The following is a 15,607-nucleotide window of genomic DNA, read 5'->3' on the forward strand; positions in this document are numbered from 1 at the left end:
GTAGATTCGTCGGAGTGGTCCGTATGCCCTATGATATTCTTGCTGAAGATCGAATGTGGCTGGTGAAAGACACTTCATTGACAACTGGCAGATTAAAAGCCGGGCCCTCAGTATCCACAGGCAGCCCAAACTCAATATAAGAGAACCATTTAATTACAAGGATTTGTATGGGAATACAACGGATTTGTGTAAACGGTGGAAACTAACATTGTTTTTTCAATAAAGTCAACTAACCCTGCTGCTTCTTCCCAGTTTCATCCGGCTTTACTGTCATTAGAACCACGCCATCACCATCAGTAACAAGTGTCAAACGAGCGATAGGGACTAACTTCCACTTTTTCTCCAATCGTCGTGCCTCGTTTGGAGGTACCCTCGATTTCTTGTCATCCTCCCAAATCTCTACGTCTTCAGTTTCGTAAGAGATGACGCCATGCCGCATAACTGTCGACAGCACAACAGTCCCACTCTTCAGTTTCGGCTCGGTTCTTGAACCTTCTGGGAAAGCAGGAGATATGGGAACATTGAGGGATACAAAAATAGATACAAACAGCCTGATAACGGTAATGGATCATAAAATGATGTTTCAGTAAAGCTACCTCAATATATGGTTCGTTTCACCTAATTCTTTGTTGTTCTTGCGTGTATTTTGATTGGTCGATTGATTGATTTGATTGGTCGAACGTTCGATTGGGTTCTGAAATCGAGCTTACAATTGAACTCTCACACAAATTTTTAGGTTTGATTGTGTTCGATTGCCGAACTCATTTAAACCCAATCGTTTGATCAAGTTCGGTTACCGAACAGTTCGAGTAGTTTCGTCGGAGTGGTCCGAATGCCTTATGAGTATTCTTGCTGAAGAATGTGGCTGGTGAAAGACGTTTCATTGACAACTGGCAGAGTAAAATCCGGGCCTTTAGAACCCACAGGCAGCCCAAGCTCTAAACTAACATTGTTTTGTCAATGAAGTCAACTCACCCTGCTGGATCAGTGGATCTAGGTCTTCGTCAGCCCTTTGGCTTGTTTGCTCACTTATCCTGAAAGTGATTCGCAAAGTACGTTCATAACACAACATGCACATGTTCATAAATGATTGCTGGATAGCTTCTGTGCTTGTTCTGTCAAAGTATACTGATTTTTACAAGGAAATGTTTCAGTTTTCCATGTGGGAACTGTTGGGCCTGGCCAGACCTGGTTGGCATTAAGATTAAGCATCAATTAGCTATGAAGGGGTGTGCAGCTTGGTCCGCCAAACCCTGGCTCTATTTTAGACCCAAATATGTCATTTTTCGGTACCCATTTTCAGACCTGGTTTTCAGACCGTTCAGGCCAATGTGGTTAAAATTTGTATCCTATTTCAGACCAAAACGGTTCCAAAACGTTATCCTTTGTTGCCGCACGCGTAAATACCTTTATAACTTATGTTGGGGAGCACCCCCCCCCCCCCCCAACCGCAAGAATCTCATATCTGGGTAAGCGTGATACAGCGGCAAAATGAGTGCGCATGCTCGTCACGCGTAAGCATTCTGTACGGCAAAATGGCGGCACTTTTAAAATTTCCATTGTCTGTTTTCGCGAGTTTCCGGGGAGAAGCCCAAATCAAAATGGATAAGGTTGCCGCTTTCAGAGAAGGTTCCTTCGAACTTCCTCCATCACATATCGTATTCAACAAGAATAATAGTTTGGTAACAGGTGTGAATTTGGTGATTGAAGTGGAGCATACGTTATCGATTCTCGCTCGAATCACAAATCTGCGGAGCATGCGCACTCATTTTGCCGCTGTGTCGGTAAGCGTCAGATAGAGCTCTGAAAACTTACAACCCAGTTGACGATGATTACTACATGATTACCTTTCCTGAACATTTTTGACAGATAGTTCTTTGCCAATATGAAGCAGCTTCTCGTATAATTCTCTGTCAATCCGAGCCAGCCTCTTGTACACTTCTATTTCATTTGTGATTGTCACTTCCAAGTTCATTTCAAATCCAGCCATTTTAAACTTTTCTTCCAATCGTTGCTCCACTTTCTTTGCCTCAAAATCCTTCATGAAATTCAGGAAACTTTCTTTTGTACCACAGTACAAATCCACGAGAATCGAACCAGGTGCAATGTTTCCGACTTCAATCGCTGGTCTACTCAAAACTTCTGTGATCACGCTCGTTACCAACCCCGGATTTCTGTAAAAAAGAAGTCCCAAACTCACGCCACACCCAATTCCAATCCCCAGTAATGCTCTTCCGGCCAATTGCCTGTCAGCAATTTTAAGAGAGATTTTCAAAGTATTAAATGAAATCGACAAGTCAACCGCAGGTCTGGGTCCCGCCTCTTCTCCTTCTCTTTCAGCTGCCTCTGCCATCGGCCCTTTTGAGTCCTTGGGATATTTTTCTCTTTCTTGCTCTTTCTGTTGATATTATCTTTATTCCACTCTCTGACGAACTCCAGGAGGATGGCTTTACCCTAGAGGTTATTGTCTCTAGAAATTTTTAACAAAGATAATTTGGTTTTTATACAGCTCAGACCGAGCATGTCGGTTGGTTCCAAATACGCAAAATAAAAACAAACAATCAAACAAACAGACGGATAAATACGCGAAATAAAAAGTAGATAGTAAAGAATTGATTATGACTGAATATGATGTTCAACTTCAAGGACAAATAGCGATGCTCGGCTTAACGCATTTTCCTATCTGACATAACCTTGGATGGTTCATACAGCAACCGTTGGGTACACACCCTTGATCGAAGTTTCGTAAACTTTGCTCACATGAAGACTGTCTATCCACAGTGCATGCTTTGTAGCTTCTTCAGGAGCAGGTTTACTTTTAGATTTGTTCCAATCAAAAATCTTTGACCAGAACGATACAAACACCTTTGCTGATTTTAAATACCTGATATGGCGTTTTAATCGTGCAAATTTTGCTATGAATGATATCGAAACTGCGGCGGTTGACTTAGTAACGGTCAGTAAGCACTGGTAGATGTAGCATTATTGACAATGGCATCAGTTGTAAAGACAAATAGGGGAACGGCTTCGATCTTTCTAAGTTCTTTTTCAGTTATTAGCTCTTGGAAATGCCACTGTAGCTTAAAGAGACAGTGTCACCAATTTTTAGTGTGTTTTTGAATAGCGAAAACAAAAACATATTTGAGAATGATGTATTAATCAGTAAATGACACAGGCATACTCGGAAAAAAAATCGGAGTGTTCCTATCAGGAGTCGAACCTAAAACCTTCCGATTACTAGTTCAAACATCTAGTAACCAGGCTTACATATTCCAAAAACATATTTATATCGATGGAAATGTTAACAAAATGGTTCAGTATTGTTAACAATTACCCTACGAGTATACATAAGCTGATATTTGTTATCTTTTGCTGTGGATGGCTAGGAAGGAAATGGATTACAAAAAATTGGCCATCTTTTTCAAGTTCTTCCTGTGTATTTTGACGAAAATGCTATAAATTGATTTATAGTTTGTTCTTCATTAGAGACTTTTCCAATGAAAAAGTACTTTCCACACGGTGCTTTACAAATAATTTTATATTAGAGAAAAGGTTCTATGATAGATGTTTGAGTAGCTTTGATCAAAATCCAGCAAAATGTCCGTGACAGTGCCCCTTCAATTTCAGTGTTTTTCCTTACTGTGATCGTTAGTTCGACCGCTACCCCGTGTCACGCAACGCGTGCAGTATCAGCCAACTTTAAATATGCAAACTGCATTGACATTATTTTGCATTCAGGCTTTTTTTTTCACTTCGCTTGGAACCATTCACTTAACGAAAATTTAACGCTAAGCGAGTGACTGACATAACTGAGTCAGAACATGGGAGGGTACTAGACTTAAGCCTGATTGTATGTATATCTTGCAAAACCGCAATAAAAGAGATTACAGGAATTAATCTACGCTGAATCTGTAGTACGCTGAGCGGAAAGAAAAATATCGAAAAGCTGTTGGAACATCTTAAGTAATGGAATATCCATTTAGCTAAAAGATTTTTCGCCAGTCAGCTATAACTGATAAAGAAAATTTGAGAGGTTTTATCAACTTGTTGATAAGGGACTGAAGTTAACTACGTACAGTAATGCAGAGTAAAGAAATTCGAGAGTAGGCGTTTCGACCGGTTGCCAAGAAACGTCTATTCCCGAATCTACGATCGCTCAATTACCTTATTAACTCAGTGGATAAAACAAACTGATCGCTTTCAGTCCGCCACCAAACCGTCAACACGGTTTCTGTCAGAACTAACTCCCTTATCTGGTAGGTATAGGTGATGGCCTGCTGGCAGTGTCAGGATATATTTGGTAAATTAACGGGAAACAGCGGCGAGAAAAAATGATCTATTTCGGTCCTTCTGAACTCTGTTATGTCGAAAGTATTTCATATTTACGGCTGCAGAAGATAACGGTTAAACTGCGCTAACAAAACACCACAAAGAAATACTAAGCGGAGGAGAAACCTCAAGTTTACCACTCACCTTCTGATAAAAAGCGGAAGCAGGTTATTCCGAGAAATTTCGAACGAGCAACAACGCTTTTTTGTTTCCGCCAGTTTTCTTTTAGGGAATAGCATATAGCCTACGCTATATGTCTGCTAAAATGAGTATAGCTCAAACTTTTAGTCGTTTCAAAAACCAAAACTGAACTGCATTTTGAGTTACAAGCGAGAAGTCTCGATCACAAAACTAAGTAACAAAGGCTTCTGGGTACAAGGATTGGTGAGTCACGCGAAGAAGTAACTTGTCACACAATGTGCTAAACAGCGACACGCGACAAAGATTTTACTGGTTCGAGCTTTACGCACCAATAGTGACCTCTTTCGGTCTAAACACCAGCACTCCTACATTTCTCTCCGCAATCTGACAAATCTATTAAGAGCGCAGACCTACAGAAGGAGCAGGGAGGGGGGATGTACGGTTAATTAACTAAGCACAATAATGCCTCTTCACATTTAAAATCACGTTTTCTTGTAGGCAAACCAGCTGATCAGTTTTGACCACTCGTACTCCTGAGTTTTGAAGTTTTCGATGTGCGTGTGTTTGCATTTCCTAACATGAACTAATTACAAATTTGACAACAGTCTTGACGGTAATCGACACAAATTTCCAGTTTGCTTTCTTCATTTCATTATTTTGTTTCCTGATAATTGGAATTTTCCTCAATTCAACTCACCCAGGCATGTGTTACTCGACGAAGAACGTGGGCAAAAAAAAAAAAAAAAAAAAAAAAATGCTGTAACTAGCCTTTCTTGATTTATCATGTATAAATGGATAATGCAAAAGGTCCTTCTTTTTTTATTGCACTGTATGCATGCTTTGTACAACTTCATCTTCAGTTCTTCTATGCACTTTTTATTGTGTATTTAATCGGTGACAAAAGTAACCACCAGATAGAATTGCATTACTTGCAGTCAGAATGAAATACAGGGGAAAAAGACATTTGTTAAGTAAAATACCCTGTGCTTCATACGGATGCTTTTAAAAAATCCCTGGGCTCTAATCATTACATTTTCATCTTTCATTTGGAGACAGAAACCATTTGTACATTGACTATTTTTCAACACTAACCGTGAGTCCCGATATGTATCTGTGTGACGCCGGGTCACTGACGCTGTCAGATCGTAATTTCCGGTACGTTATCCTCGTCCGTTTTTCAATGTTCCGCTGTTTATATTTCACCCTGCCAGCAGAGCCTTTCTTTTGCTTGCTCGATTTTGGTGTCCTCAATGAAGAAAAAGACAAAAAAAGGCTCTGCGTTCCTCTGAAATACAGGGGAAACATTTGTTATTCACCATTTTATTTGGAGACAGAAACCCTTTCTTAACCAAACTCATTTCTGACTGACTAGTGGGGGAAAGGAACCTGTCTGGCACTCATTGAGGGTTGCTAGCGAACCGTATGTACGCTCTTTTCAATACAAAGTGTTAAATTACATCCTCTACACAAATGACCGTCTTTTTAAAATAGGGTATGTATCAAATCCAAACTGCACCTTTTGTGAAGAGCATCGAGAAACTATTCATCATATCCTATTTGAATGCTCTTTTTCCAAGCATTTTTGGAATTTGGTGTCCTCCTGTATATTAAATAGGCTTGGAAGTTGCGAGTGCCTCTCGATACGTGACATTATGATAGGCATTCTGAAGGAGGGAATGGATCTGCTTAACTATATAGTAATTTTAGGAAAAACGTATCTGTGGACCTGTAGGTGTAAAGGAATTAACCCCATCTTTAAACATTTCAAGAAAATTTTGGAAATCAAATATGAAACAGAAAAATACATAGCCTTTAAGACAAATAAAATCTGCCAATTTAAAAAGAAATGGGAGATGTTTGAGGTATTTAATTTAATTTAATCTAGTTTAATTCTAATTTCAATTGTAATCTTAATTAAAATATGTTATTGTCAGTTAATTTAGTAGCAGTAATTTTAGATGTTTGAAGTATTTAATTTAATTTAATTTAGTTTAATTCTAATTTCAATTGTAATCTTAATTAAAAGTATGTAATTGTCAGTTAAAAAAAAAAAAAAGAGGTTAAATACTCCCTCTTTCCCTTTTATAAGTTGGGTGCTTTTTTTTTTTTTTTTTTTTTCTGGAAACCTAAGCTAAGGTCCAATCTCTTATTAGTTTTTTGTAATTTCGTCCCTTTCTTTTCTTACTTCTTTTTAGTTAATTCTAATTGTAACCACTTGTAATTGCCATTGCATTAATAAAAGTCAATTTAAAATAAAAAAAAAATAGGATGAAAAACTACTACCTTTATTTCAAAAAAATCGCGCGAATGCTGAAATATTTTCCCACCATTTTTACGTCCGAAAAAAAAACACAAACTGAGTATTTTCTAATATATTTTTTTATATATTAAGCTAAATGTGCAAATGGGGACTCTATTCGCTAACATTAAAAAATTGAAGATATTATTTAAAAAAAAAAAACAAAAAAAAAAACATTTTATTTGGCGACAGAAACCCTTTCTTAACCAAACTCATTTCTGACTGACCAGTGGGGGAAAGGAACCTGTCTGGCACTCATTCAATATGATGCCAACCGGACGTACGTTCACGTTAGATGCAGTTTCCCCTACAAAACTAAGCCTCATAACAAGTTACTGTGTAACGCATTATAGTATGAGAATAAACTCAAATATTTTTTTCCATTTATTAAGCGTCCACAAAAGCCTCTTTAATGATAAAGAAAAATTACTCTAAAAAAGGATTAAAGTAACGACTACAGCCAATATTGGAGGTGTATCACGACACGTGACGATTTAAAGATAGGTGCTTAAAATAAGTTTCTCCTATGTTTCCTGGTGTGAAAAAAAAATTTTACTAACGTGTGTATTCAGGCCTTATAACCTGGATTTACAATTTTAGAACCAGGATTATGCAGAGCCAGTTAAACCTTGGTTGACGGAAACCTCCTCTAAAAGAGCCACCTTTTATACAAGGACACTCAGACTTGGCTGACCGCAATAAATCTACACATAGTTCTAATGAACAACGGTGTGAATCAAAATGTTCGGTGCCTACATCTGTTCAGAATCTGTTTTTTCCTTCAGACAACATTTTCCCACCTACTTTGTTGAGTGCATACAAATTGAAACTCGAAGCTCTTTTTTTTTTGACCGGCATGACTAGTGATCGAAACCTGATCATCTTTTACTTTTTGCTGCACAAAAGACAATCTCGTACCCAGAGTCCTCAGGCTCTTTGGCCAGCGATTAGTCGCCAGAAGAGACTCTGGAGAACTGGAACTTTATTTAAATTTTTTGATTGGCTCTCCTGTAACAGCTTGCATTGTTTCACCGCAGAAATTCTACGGTAATAAAATTCCAGTGCCCCAGAGTCCCTCCTGGCGACCAACCGCTGGCCAAAGAGCCTGAGGACTCTGGGTACGAGATTGCACAAAAGATAGAAAAACGTTTGAACTTCAAAAATGGTAACTTTAAGGCCGGTAATTTGTCGCCTTTTGCCAAGTATTTGTCATAGCAACAAACCTTTTTCGGAGATCACTCCTATTTTTACAAACGAAAACACCCCTGCTTTAATGAGTATCCGTGACAACTGGGATTGAAGGTCCGAAATGTACCAAAAGCCTCAATGTCCGAATAAATGTCCGAGTTGTTTAAATCCAAGACAGCCACCGAACCATGACCGATCACTCGTCCATTTCATGAAAACTTGAGTATTATATTCAATTGAATTGAATTAACTTTATTTAACTTCTTTTTCTTAATTATAACAGGATAATATAAGAAACTAAACTAAAACCTCTACAATAAACTAAATAACAATATTGCAGGGTGAAATCTAAATTAAGAAAAGCTGAACTTAATTAAACATTTGGCAAGAAGTTTTGACTATCGCATTTTATCTAGTCGAATTTATCGTGGTGTGCCGAATCTGTACTGTACACTTTCAGATATTTGGCACGGGTTTTAAGCTTTATTCGGGTTGACTCCGGCCAAAATTTCTTATGGTATTAGACCACAGGTCCGCCAAAGTGTATGTGACACAGGTAACCATGCAAGCGTGATATAAGAGTTTGTATGGCGTTAAAATTAAATCGAAATTTAGACAACAATATTTCCAAAACAACCCACAAAAAATATCATATTTAGAACTGTTAAATATCCATACGCATGTAGCTCATGTAGACCTACAACTGTGGTCTTAGTCAACAAGTCTTAGCAACATCACACTGCTTTTAAAGCGTTGTAAACTGAAACGTATGCACTGTGGAATGATAGCACAATGATCCAGATCCTTTTACATAAAGAATGTTCAAACAAGGAAAAAAAACTCAAGAAAATAACATAAATCCACATAAACTTACCATGAATCATTCACCTCGACAAAAGCGGAAGTTGTCCCTCAGACATTTTACTATTCATCTGACTAATAGCAAAACCAAGACATCTCGAGAATTGAACAGACAGAATATTAAGCTACGTGAAAACCAAAGTGAGACAGTTAAGGGGGGAGTCCACAAGTTTGTTGCTAAGGAAATCTCAAACCTCCTTTTTTTCGGTTCCTGATCTCCAGTGGGCATCAAAGTTTGCCGTGTTTGTTCAATTCACGTTTCCTTTAAATGTTTCAAACCACGCCCATATTTGGTATGTCACGTGAACACAATAGAAAACGTCTTAAAACTCGGACTGAGTGGATCGTTTTCGAAATATAACGATATGTTTTGCCAAAACACGACAACTTGTAGCATGCGTTTAAGGAAATGTACAATATTTCGAAAATTATAAATCTTTAAGAAGCTATAAATGCACTTTTTCTTGTAATTCTCATCGTCAGTTTATCGGAGAAGCATTTCCATGCTACAGCTTATGCAAAATATCAATCTCTTCTTGGTCCATGAAAAAACTGTTCCCGAAAGTCAATTTCCTCCGAGGAGTTAATGGTTTTTGAAGCCCACGCTAGTTTGCTCGGTTGGAGACTGGCACTATCAACGCAAGAACAGTCGTTTCCATGTCAGATCTGTTTGCGTCGCGCCAGTTTTGATAAGGCAACTAGACTTCTGGTTTGCAAGCCATCGCTTTGAGGCGGCAAGGGAAGCCTTTTTAACCGCTTTTTCGGCGTTTCTATTTGCCTTTGGCATGGTAAATAAAGCCCACTCACGGCAAAAGATAAGGGTATGTTACAACGAAAGGCAACTTTTTCGGAACCGGTGGAGTGTTTTACTTTTTTTGTGTTTACAAATTTATTTTTCCCGCCATGTTTGACACGCGGCTGCGGCCGGCTAAAAGTGCAGCGTGCAACCGCTGACGAATGATGAGCCTTTTCGCGCCCTTAGAAACAGACTTGTAGTTAAGTTTCTCCCCCTTAAACATCGTTCAAATTTCGTGCTGATTGTTTCAAGACTGACAACAGTTTCTACCTCAAACTGTAAGCTCAATGCGTAGCAAAGGGAACAAAGGCTTGTGGGTACACATACCAAAAGTCACGCCACCACTTGCTCACGAAATGTCTCAATCACGCCAAGGGAATGAAAGTAGCCCAAAAATTATGGTCAAAATTAAGCGGGTGTCTGAAAACCAGCGGCACGCGGCTAAAATGTTGCGTGAATCGTTATTTTGAAATACGCTATTCAATATTTTCTATAAATTTTAGTAGAGAAAATAATCACAGGATCAGATTTATAGAGGTTGATGTCGATCTGATAACTGGAAAGAAAGGTCCTTTGGACCAAAAAAGAATGCATGACTTGTCATATATTTTCATACAAAATAAAATTTGACTTGTATAACTTTTTGGACGCGTGGAATACGAGCTGTTATTTCTTTGTCAGTGCACGAGCGGATGGAATTCTGTAAATCACACATTCTGATTGGTTCCGGGAGCGGTTCAATTTTGCGGATTTGTTGCAAGACCTTGGCCTTGTTTTCTTGCGGGAAAAAAATTTTATTCACCAGCCTGGATCGGTCCGTATTGGGAAAAAAACTGTGCCCTCTGTCCTCTTAGCCGCTGTATAGCATAACATATCATTTTTCATCCGCGAGAATAACAACACCAGCGTTAAGTTTTTTAGAAGATCACCTGACACGTAATCTGGCTTAACAAAATCAGGCTTCCAGCATTTAGCATCTTCTGGGGATAAACCAAGTTTGCAGTTATAAACGCCAGTACTGAGGTAAGTTTAATGGCGAATTCTTCCCGATGTTTTATGGTTGAGGGACATAATAACTGTTGGAGGCAGAAGCAGTTTTGTTGTGGACTTGTTATGACGAGTTACTCGCAGACGTTTCTTGAAGAAAAGTTTGGCTCGTTGCAAAGCCAGGAACTTGTGGGGATATGGAAGGTAACGCTCTGGGATTGTGGGTAGTATTGTGGGTCATCCTCTGGTGACTTTCCAATTATCAGTGAACGCGGGATGGGGGAGGGGTGGAGCATTAGGGTATTCCTTCAACTGAAGGACAACAAACTTAAAGGAAAAATTCTGCGCCCGGTATTTGTTTGTTTTTATCTTTATCATGACCTTTATGTTAAACGCGTACCAAGAGCAAAATACACACCTTGTTTAAATTATTCTTTTTCGAAATATTACGAAGCGATTTTGGTAACTTTTCAGGAAAAAGTTTGCCATTAGATATAAAAACATAAACTCAAACTGCATTTTCCATAAGCACGGCAAACAAAAGTTACAGGAAATAGATTGAATTGTGTTTTATTTGTTTCATGTTAACAGCCAGAATATCTCCGAAAGAATTAATGTATTTTAACACGGTACACATAAAGAAAAGTATCTGAACTCGAATCTCAACTACAAGTATCTTCGGCCATTTTGAAAGCACACCGCAAGATTTCCTAAGTAAAAGTAAAAAGAACAATGACGTCATCACGTTGCCATCGTAACTTCGATTTTTATGAAACTCACGTCTAAAACTTTGATTAATTTCTTGCAAATGAAAAGAACACTGAATTAACATTAAGATTTTAAGAAAGGTCTTCAGTTTTTATGTTTAAATCAATGGCTCAAGGGGGTACAAAATGGACACTTCCGTTTCCGTCACTACAACCCTAACTCCACCTCGAAAGTCTGCATAGACGGTACAAGAGTAAATACAAGGAGCAACTGATTTGGGAACGCCAAGGAGCATTTACTGAGGAGGACAGAGTTAAATACCAACTCCCTTCTCTCCTCCTGCATTATCCAAGTTGTGCCCCTTCTACTACGTAGGCTGAACAAAATATTGCATCTACGCCAGGACACAAGCATCTGAATATAGATAAAAAAACAAAAAACAAAAAAACAATTAGTAACAAGAATATTTAACAATTATTTACCGAAGTGGCGGTGAATAGTGATGTACTATTCACTTGTGCGGTACGTACTAACATTAGAAATAAAATAATTTTTTGGTCCACTTGTTATTCAGCTTGTGTGATATACAGCTATTTCAATAAACGTTGTCGGATTAAAATCAAGCTAAAAGACAAGACCGCACTGTTTTGTGGGATTATTTTTTATGAATAATTTCATCAAAATCATCCCTGCACGTGCAGGTCATTGTATTGCTAATTACAGCCTATTTTTTTCTCCAGGCATGACTGATTTTGATGAATTTATTCATAAAAATCCCACGTAAACTTTCGGTCTTGTCTTTTAGCCTCATGCTTTGAACCGACAACGTTAATTGAAATAGCTGTATACTAAAACAATTATTCACCTCAGTGTCGGTGAAAGTGATGGATGGATATTTACCTCGAATATCCATCCATCACTATTCACCTCCACTTCGGTAAATAATTGTTAACTGGTCCTCTCCGTACAAACACCAAATAGATGCAACGAAATGTTTTTTTTTCTAACTAATCGAAAACAACTTAACCCTCTATGAATACCACTGCTTTCACTACGCATGGCAGACATGGTAGTCAAGTTGGTGTTTGTGTCGACCTTTACAATCGTCATTCTACAATGTGATAACTTTAGTTCAATGATAAATCCTCTAAAAAATAGAGTTGTTTTCCTAAAGGGACAAGCTCCCCAGAAGGTCCTGCTATTTCTGGTGATTCACTGCACATCAAACTCTAATCTGCAACTGGAAAAACGGTTAAATGTACAAGTTCCTTCTGAATATTTTTACAGTCTTGCATTTCACAGTAGTCTTAACAATTACCTAAATGCGCTTTTCACGCTTTTTATTTTTTACTTTGTTCCACCTACCAATGGCTCTCTCCTTTCTTGTAGTTTGCTCTTGGACGCGGTAGTTGCCTTTCTCGTCAGAAATGACACACAGTTGAACATGAGGTATCGACCAATATTTATCGTGTAAATTAGAAATAATTTTGTCAGGGATTTTCCACCGCGGATTGATAAATTCTAAGTCGCCCTCTTCCATTGATATATAACCGTCACAAACACGAGTTTTTAACACCACAGTTTCGTTTTCCTTAAGGTGCAATGATTCCTCTTTTTCTATGGTTTTGGAATCCGTAACAACGGACCAATCAAGTTGACCACTTCTCTCCCACGTGATTGTAACCATAGCTTCAGGAGTGTTGGAAAATGTTTCCTGCAACTCTCTCTGTATATGATCCGGGACCTTAAATTCAGGAAGAAAAATTTCAATATCGCTCTGCTTATAAGATATTATACCTCTGAAAAGACGAGTTTTTAGCATGATGAACCCTCCCACAGGGGGAAGGTATTCTCTGCCACTGACTGGATCAGGTGTTTGCTTTGGCAAAGTTTGGTGTAACTGGTTAAAGGTTTGTTCCTGACGAAAAGGAACATCATGCCTTTCCAGAAGTGGATGACTTGGCATGCGATCTTCTGGTGGACTTTGGACTTTTCTGGCCGCTGAAACATTGGCAGCATTGGTTGGCGGTGGGAAATCGCCTGCAAAACTTCTCTGTGGTTGTGTGTTCAAAGATGATGTTGGACAGCTCAGTATCATCTGCAGCAAGACTTGGGGATCTACAGCAATCCGGTGGTCCTTAACCCACACGACCAAGCCCTTGCCTGTGTCACGAAGGACGGATCCGACGGTCTGTGTGAAGATAGCTTCATCTCTCTCAGTGACCAGGGAGCAAGGAGCGCTGATCATGACGATGACTTTTTCAACTGAAATGTTAGGCAAAGGTGACATGATTATGTTTGCTGCGTAGTATGATCTACCTGTACTTATCATAGACGGCTAATATATACCGGGGCAATCTAAATGGCATTGACTAACTGAGATTACTGTACCGACCAATTAGCTGATAAGGAAGATCCCGAGATCGGAAAAACGTATTGGAAATGGTAAAAAAATAAAAACCTTGCAATCAAGGATAAAAGGGCCAAGCCCTTGCAAAATCCAACGAAGTAAACGAACTAGCCGTGTACGCATTGTTTCTGGTACTTAAATCCAGTTTCTGTAGTATGGTATGAAAAACTTCAAACGTTTCTACTCCCCCACCCCCGTGGGATACTAGTTCATCAGTGGGTTACCCCAGGAAAAAGGGTTAGTTTCTATCGAAACTGTGGTGCTGCGTCCGTGGAGAGTTGAAACGAATGTTTCATTTTACTCAACAGAGTTGATAAGGTAATTTGGCCACCGTGAAGAAATTCGAGTCCTAACAGTTCGAGTGTTAGCCCTTTGTAAGAGTGACGAAGACCTTACAATCGTAAGGTAACCACCACTCGCATCTCGTCCGTTGTTTTCTCCAGTGACAGTAAAGTGAACGAACTACGCGCGTGCTGGCGTGGTTGGCTCGCCTTACTGTCGCCGTATCAAGAAAAGCGGATCAACTTTGATAACAATAGACTTTGTTATACGAACTTAAATTGCCCATATATGGCCTTTTGAAACAATGGCGGCAACAGCTTCTAAATATTAATACTCGCGGGATTTTTCGAAATTTCCGATTACCACAGGAGCGGGAGATTTAAACGATCGGCAAGACTCAAGGGAAGACAAATTCTCCCCGGGGAAGGTGGTACTGGTATATAAGGGACTGCCCGTAGTCTACTTGAATCTCTTTACAGTGGTCAAATTACCTTATCAACTCTGTTGACAAAACCAAACCAAACATTCGTTTTAGCTCTCAGAAAATCTCTGGCGTACTAATTACGTGAGCAACAAGGCTACGTTAAGGGTTTTACAGATAAGGGATAACTTTAACAGAAGAAGTTAAGAGACTGAACGCAACTCCATCTAAATGGACCTCGTCAGCATGCCTCGACAAACACAATGGCGAGTTTGCGGACTTTTTATTCTTTGGAAGGGTAGCCGTTAAGGGACGGCAACTGTCTTACCAACGTTATTTGCTGCTGTTTTGAGAAGAAGTTCATATTCTTCTTGACGTCTTGGTAATTCCTTATAAGCATCTTTGACCGTGGCGGCATCCACCACTAACACACAGAATCTAGGAGGCTTTTCCAGCAAATATGACACGGCTTCGATAGGTGAAAGGTTCTTCACTGTAATATCGGTGGAGATATTTAGTGAAGGACGAAGAGTATCAAATACCTGCCTGACAACCTCTAAGGATCTGTGGGAAACCTTACAGCCAATAATTACCAAACCTAAAGATGAAAAAGTCCTCAAATGTTATAATTACATAAAACGTTTTAACAGTGGTAAGATTGTAAGCAATCTCAGTATATTCTCTTGCCGTAATTAAGATGAGACGTCTCAAACCATGTCAGAGAAGATATACAAATTGTTGGATAATTGCCTTATTTCTCATAAGGCGATTGTTTCAGCTTTTTTGTAAGTTACTGCTTGGAATCTGGCACAATACGACACATTGACACCCCAACTGCGACACTACCCTTTCAGTATATAGCAAGCGACAAAAATGTTAATAACAAGGTGAAATTTCTTCTTACCTTCATGCCGAGTTTTCCCCATGCATGAAGGAGAAACCTCTTTAGACCTTGGTACCTGGATTGTGTCTTTAGTACTGGTTCTTTCTGGTAAGGTACTGTGAATCCTTGACCATCGACTTGCTCCTTGTTGATCGTCACGAGAGAGAGATTCAGCTTTTACATGACAATCAATGACTGACAGATCTGGTTAAATATGAACAAAACCATTTCACACAAATCAATAAAAATGCGACGGTTGATAATTGCATTAGTACCATGAAAAAAGTATTTCAACTTTTCAC

At 38.9% G+C, this 15,607-nt stretch overlaps 2 protein-coding genes across 3 annotated transcripts in view; both read right to left on the bottom strand.

Annotated features, from left to right (window-relative positions):
• LOC146449496 (uncharacterized) overlaps positions 1–1,023 on the bottom strand; it is a 31,792-nt gene extending 30,769 nt beyond the window's left edge. The window contains exon 1 of the mRNA XM_085101841.1: positions 976–1,023. The gene's annotated coding sequence lies outside the window, so the exon portion shown is untranslated. The remainder of the gene's footprint in view (positions 1–975) is intronic.
• LOC146449497 (uncharacterized) overlaps positions 1–15,607 on the bottom strand; it is a 124,477-nt gene that overhangs the window by 15,135 nt on the left and 93,735 nt on the right. For both annotated transcript variants that reach the window (XM_085101832.1, XM_085101833.1), the window contains 3 exons: positions 15,327–15,509; positions 14,751–15,020; positions 12,675–13,574 (listed from right to left, as the gene is read on the bottom strand). In XM_085101832.1, the coding sequence (XP_084957958.1) occupies positions 12,675–13,574; positions 14,751–15,020; positions 15,327–15,509 (1,353 nt within the window). The remainder of the gene's footprint in view (positions 1–12,674; positions 13,575–14,750; positions 15,021–15,326; positions 15,510–15,607) is intronic.

Source organism: Pavona decussata, unplaced genomic scaffold (genome assembly GCF_977016875.1).
Source record: "Pavona decussata unplaced genomic scaffold, jaPavDecu1.1 SCAFFOLD_602, whole genome shotgun sequence".
Classification (NCBI taxonomy): domain Eukaryota; kingdom Metazoa; phylum Cnidaria; class Anthozoa; order Scleractinia; family Agariciidae; genus Pavona; species Pavona decussata.